Source organism: Hyalella azteca, unplaced genomic scaffold, assembly GCF_000764305.2.
Source record: "Hyalella azteca isolate HAZT.00-mixed unplaced genomic scaffold, Hazt_2.0.2 contig12633, whole genome shotgun sequence".
Lineage (NCBI taxonomy): Eukaryota > Metazoa > Arthropoda > Malacostraca > Amphipoda > Hyalellidae > Hyalella > Hyalella azteca.
In genome coordinates, this window is record NW_025942586.1 from 105,469 (window position 1) to 112,023 (window position 6,555).

The 6,555-nt window shown below is 35.3% G+C and overlaps 1 protein-coding gene across 1 annotated transcript in view; it reads left to right on the forward strand.

The window, feature by feature from the left end:
* Window positions 1-883: 883 nt before the first annotated feature.
* Window positions 884-6,555, forward strand: part of LOC108681324 (retinoblastoma-binding protein 5) — a 13,726-nt gene continuing 8,054 nt past the window's right edge. Inside the window, exons 1-2 of the mRNA XM_018170345.2 lie at window positions 884-1,020; window positions 4,648-4,846. Of these exons, the coding sequence (XP_018025834.2) occupies window positions 1,002-1,020; window positions 4,648-4,846 (218 nt within the window). The 5' untranslated portion in view covers window positions 884-1,001. The remainder of the gene's footprint in view (window positions 1,021-4,647; window positions 4,847-6,555) is intronic.

The window sequence follows — 6,555 nt, forward strand, 5'->3', positions numbered from 1 at the left end:
CCATCATCCACCCAACGTACAGGAAATCTTACTGTGTGTGCTTGTGGGGTTTCAGAATTTCAGATTTGCAGCAATTGCAATACTAATTTCTAAAAATGCAACAATTTCAATCCAAATGGGTCGGCAAGATCTTCTGAAGGCATAAATTTTGCTGTTGATGACTTGATGTGTCAGCGTTGCCAAAGATCTTTAGATATTCACAACTACCTTCTGCACCCTGGGGCATGGAATATATCTACCACTTGGTGAGCCACGACTGAATTTTTGGAGCTGTGGTTTTATGGATTTGCCAGCCATGATTCCATTTATTTGAGCTGTGATTTCATTTCTTCGAGCCGTGAATTCCATATCTCAGCCATTAAAAGCCATTTACGAGCCGGCAGCTGCGGACTTTTTACTAAGTCCCATGCACGTGTTACCCCTAATATCTAATTTAACCCTAAAAACAGTCAACTCTAATATTTGTCTTTGCTCGAGTGTCAACTGATCACAGATCACGTGATAATGCTGACTGACCGCACTTACGCAATCTATAAGGAAACATTTTAGGTTGACTTGTTTTGTTGTGCAGGATATTTTGGCGGGATTGTTGAAATAGTGCGGATTGCGGAAGTTGGAAATTTTATGAAATGACATATTTGCAGAGTGCAAACAGCGATTTTTTTCAATCAAACAAAAATGCATGACATTAGAGCCGCGAGATTTCATGCCTACTGAAATTATGCGATATTAGAGCTGCAATATTTCAGAAAAAGATAGGACTTTTCCAGCCCTGCACCCTGGCAATATTGCACTTTCTAATGCCAATACAAGGTTTTTCCAAAAAGCTCATTATTTTGGAACTATTACTAACTCACTTCTTGACATACCTCCTTCTTTTTCCAGATCAAACTTAGAGGTACCTACTGTACCTATTATAAAAAATTTTCCTTATCTGTTAAAATTGATGCAATCTTAGATCATCTCTTGTGGCTCTACTAAGTAGAAGCATATAAAGAAAAATGAACATTGAGCTTTTAGGTAAGTTCATTTGTTTCACAGCTTTTCATGACTTGAGCAATTAGCATTTATGCATGAATGATGATCAAAATGCTGTTGTATCCTCCTTTTTTTAGTTGACTGTTAGTGGTTGCTCTGCTTGGTTTTTTCTGTGCAAATGGTCATAAATAATTTTCATTTTTGAACATGCCATCAAACAAGGTACTGTAAAAGAGGTTACTTTGACTATTTTTGTTTTAAACGATGCCATAATTTTACTAGTTAAATTAAACTTAAATTGAAACATGCAAAATTCAGGTCTATACTCTAGGTTCACTCACCATAAATTGCTGGCTCCTGCCTCTCATAGTTTTGATGTAATTTTAAAAAAAGTCATGGTCTTTGTTGCCCCCCACTTTGGGGTATATCTGACTGGGTGGTAATATCAATTATATTTTTGGTAAATAACTCCAGGTTTTGGTGCATTGTAGTAGAACTCTTCTAGTTACATATGCAAATGACAAATTTGAGGGAAGTGTTATAGTTTGCAAATGGGGGGTGCTGCCCCCCAATGGGGGATCTGTGACCACCTAATGTCAGCTGTGATAGGGTAATATTGACCGGCTTGGAAATTAAGTTAAAATTACCATATATGAGACTCTGTAGAGTCTGAAACATAAAAAAAAACATTAATAGGTGTACCTATCAAACATAAAATATGTTAAATATGGTAATTTTATATTAACTTCCAAGCTGGTCTATGTTACCCCGTCATGGCTGCCATTAGGTGGTCAGAGTTCCCCCATTGGGGGGTGAAGCCCCCCCCCCATTTGCAAACTATGACACTTCCCTTGAATTTGTCATTTGCATATGTAACTAGAAGAGTTCTACTACAATGCACCAAAACCTGGAGTTATAAATAAAAAAATTGGAGGGAGTTCTACGACAGGCTATAAACAATAGCTCTTTTTCATGGGTCACATTTTTTCATTTTTTAACCTATTAGATATGCAAACTTTTTAAATCTTTCTATTGTGTTACGTAGCCTCAGTATTAGGCCTTTAATGCCCATTGACAAAATTTTTCTATGTCAAATAGTTTTTGAGTTTTGGGGATTTTTGTTAAAAAAAAACTAAAAGTTGTCAAACTTACCCCGGGAATCAAAGTAATAAGGGACAGTAATAAGGGACAGTTTTGAGTGTTTTTCCTTGAATAACTTCTTACCATGAAACATTTCATAAACGATTCCTTTGTAGATTGTGTAGATGTAGAATAAATGACATTTTCTGTGAATTTTACTGGTTTTTCTTTTATTGATATGATATTTTTTCTTATCCATGGACATGCCATTGAGCATTTAAAGCAACCTTGTCCACTGCAAGCTTCACATCAGCAGCCATGTAGCATTTCTTCTGTAGCTAAGCTTACAGGACGGCTTGTAATTTTGCACCATTTCATTGAGTCAAGTGAATCCACTATAACAAAAAAAGATTGTAAAAACATACCTGAAACAGAAAGGAATATTTTAGTGACAACCATCATATTTTTGGAGAAAAAAATAATAGTTTAGATTAATTACTTTTTATTCTATGTTGCCTGGTGCACAATTCTATCTATGACATTCTAAGCACAATTTTGTAATGACCGATGATTCATTAATATTTTTAAATTGCAATTTTTTTTGCTGAGCAAGTTAAATGTAATCAAAATTATTTGTTGTTATTTGATTTTTTGTTAACTGGAGCCTTTGCTAACCATGGTTCTACTGTAAATGCATTCTTAGAGGTGTCCCTTATTACCCCGTCATGCAGAAATGGCACAATTTTTTTTTGAAGGAGCTACACAAATTCTGTCAATTACATTTTTAAGCCAACACTTGTGTGCAACTTTTATGTAAGTACAATTTTTTAAAATGGCAAATATTTTTTTTGCTACAGACCTTAGCAGAGGTACTTTTTCAAAATCTCACTTTTCACACTTCTTTCAGGGATTTTTTAGAGGTACCGTAGTATAAGTATGATATCTTAACTTTTCCTATGATTTCTTAACATATTTTCCTAGATAGGAAACATGTTGAACTTTATGTCACTATTTATGGTTTAGTAGCTAGTAAAAAATGATTGGTTTAGCTGCTGTAAAATTAGTTTAGCTGCTGCAACATTTTACAAAATGTCGGAGGACTGTCCCTTATTACCCCACCTGTCCCTTATTACTCGTTTGAGGGTATTGTTTAAAATATCTTTACTTAGTTTTTTTATTCTTAAATTCATTTTGAGTTTATTTCTTATGTCTGGCTCAAGATCAAAACCAAATTATTGACAAAAACATTAAATTCTATTGAATTGCCTACTTTGAAGTTTGAAATATTAGTTCTTTAAATTTTTGCTAATAGAGCAGGTTAGATTAATGTGTTAACATGCTAAGGCTGGTGTCAGGATAACTTAATATAATTCTTGAAGTAATTTCTTTAATGTTTAAGATCAAGTTTTACAATCTTGGTGCAAGAGTAATCAGATATATGATGCTGAGTAATTATTGAAATATTACTTAGCAAAAAAAAATCTGTAGCAAAAAAAATATTTACCGTATTAAAAATTTTTACTTTTTACTTACATAAAAGTTGCACTCGGGTGTTGGCTTAAAAATGTGAGTGATGGAATTAGTGAATCTCATTCCAGAAAAAAATGGCAGCCATTTCTGCACAATGGGGTAATATGGGACACCCATAAAAACACATTCACAGTAGAGCTTTGGTTAGCAAAGGCTCCGGTTCACAAAAAAATCAATTACTAGCAATAAAAAATTCTGATTAGATTTACCCTGCTCAGCAATAAATTTCACTTGACAAAAAAAATGTTCATCATCGGTCATTGCCAAACTGTGCATAGGATGTCATAGCTAGAATTGTTCACTTGGCAACATAGAATGGAAATAAATTAACCTAAGCTATGATTTTTTTCTCAGATAATATGATAGTTGTTGCTAAAATATTCCTTTGTGTTTCAGGTATGTTTTTTTACAATCTTTTTTGTTATGTTGAATCCACTTGACTCAATTGAAATGGTGCAAAATTACAAGCCGTTCTGTAAGCTTACAGTTACAGAAGAAATGCTGCATGGCTGCTGATATGAAGCTTGCAGTGGACAAGGTTGTTAATGCTCAATGACATGTCCATGGATTAGGTAATATCACATCAATAATATGGTAATGTATGGATAAGGTGATATCATATCAATAAAGGAAGAGCAAGTAAAATTCACAGAAAATGTCATTTATTCTACATTTACATCATCTACAAAGGAAGAGGAAAACTTCAGAGTACCTATTGTTAGTAATAGATGAGCTCACTCTGCATGTTTCAAACATTTTAAAATTTAGTTTTATTTCAAGTGCCCCTTATTACCCCGTTCACAGGGTTGGTTCAGGAGGCTTTTATTTTGCATCTGGCACCTTACAAATAACATATGGAATTTTTTCAGAGACGCCATATGATAGCCCTTGCAAATACCTTTAAAATGAGCCTAAACTTGTTTATGAAATGTTTCATGGTAAGAAGTTATTAAGGAAAAACGCTCAAAACCGTCCCTTATTACCAGGTTTGAAGGTAATAATTCCATTGCTCACTGATTCTTTATAAATTTGCCAGTTATTCTCTGCTCTCTTTGGCAGAGACGTTTGGTCAGAACTACCCTGAGGAGTTTGACGGGACTCTTGACTGTGTCTCGTTGGCTGTGACGTGCGCCTTCAACAGACAAGGCGCTCTGCTGGCCGTCGGCTGCAATGACGGACGCATTGTCATCTGGGACTTCCTTACACGGGGCATCGCTAAGATCATCAGTGCCCATGTCCATCCTGTCTGCTCACTCAGGTTGTCATTTACTTCATTTCTAAAGTTTGTTTTGCAGTTTTCCACACTCATTCATATCTCTTTTATTCATACCTCAGCCCTTTAATCATTACTTTTTCTCTCTAAAGCTGTTTCAAAAATATTCAAGTTGTTAAGCAATTATGATGAGTAACAATCATAAAATAGTGTTAAATATTTTTTTAATGCTTATTAAAACTTAAATAGTTAGCTATTTTAAATTTGCCATGAATTTTTGTTATAAAGCCAGGTTTCTGAAAGACACAAATAAATTTTAGGTAAAACACCAATAAAAGAATTGAGCCCTGAAGTGGGCATCCATGATGACTCATTCTTTGTCTATGACCGTTTTAAATTTTTTTTTATTTTATGGCCTATTAAACCTGAGGCTTTCACACCTCCAATACATTACATCTAACTGTCTTGACATTGAAATATTTTTGTTCATATTAGAATATTTGTCAGAATCAGACACTAACCAGTTTGCTGCCAATAAATCTTACAAATTTGTGCTATTCTGGCCTCAATCCTAATGCCTTGCCATCTGAGTGTCAGTTATTATTGTTATTATCAATTATTGTTATTGTTTTGTTATTATTATTATCACAACTCAATTGTTATTATCAATTATTGTTATTGGGACAGGTTGCTGTTGAGTTGTGTATATGATTGCATCTGCCTAGATATGCTCAAACTGAATTATTTCTTTACTGATTAGAGTTGAAACTTGCTATAGTAGTTCATTATGCCTGAGACTGATAGGTATATTTCTTCCTAGTTATTCCTACTCTTTCTTGATTTTGTTCATGTCTCTTATACAAGGTTTAGTACTTATTTATTTAAGCAGATATTCTCCCCTGATGTTTACTGCGTTGCTTTCAATACCATGTATGTTTTTTGTTATTGTTTACCATAAAATTAGGTGACTTAGACCCTGTTTAACTCTTACCTACTTTTTTGGTATACAAATAGTCACATTGTAAATAGGTATACAAAATATATCTCTTTATTGCATTGTTTCTCATGGTACTTCAAGAGACATCAACACAATTTTTATAAGGCAAGAATTTATTAAATAATGCATTTTTTAAAATAAATATTAAAATTGTCCAAGTTGCCCCAATTTACGGTATTGACTATTAGGTTTTCTGCTATTTACTAGAGTGCATATTTCCTAAGTACAGTTAGCCTGTAGCAGGATTTTTACCACAGATTTGTCATGCACCTGTGTGACCTGTTCTCCTGTATACCACACAGCAAGCTGACCTGTTCTCCTGTATACCACACAGCCAGCTGACCTTTCTTCTGTATACCACACAGCCACCTGACCTGTTCTCCTGTATACCACACAGCCAGCTGACCTGTTCTCCTGTATGCCACACAGCCAGCTGACCTGTTCTCCTGTATGCCACACAGCCAGCTGACCTGTTCTCCTATATACCACACAGCCAGCTGACCTGTTCTGTATACCACACAGCCAGCTGACCTGTTCTCCTGTATACCACACAGCCAGCTGACCTGTTCTCCTGTATACCACACAGCCAGTTGACCTGTCCTGTATACCACACCGCCAGCTGACCTGTTCTCCTGTATACCACACAGCCAGCTGACCTGTTCTGTATACCACACAGCCAGCTGACCTGTTCTCCTGTATACCACACAGCCAGCTGACCTGTTCTCCTGTATACCACACAGCCAGCTGACCTGTTCTG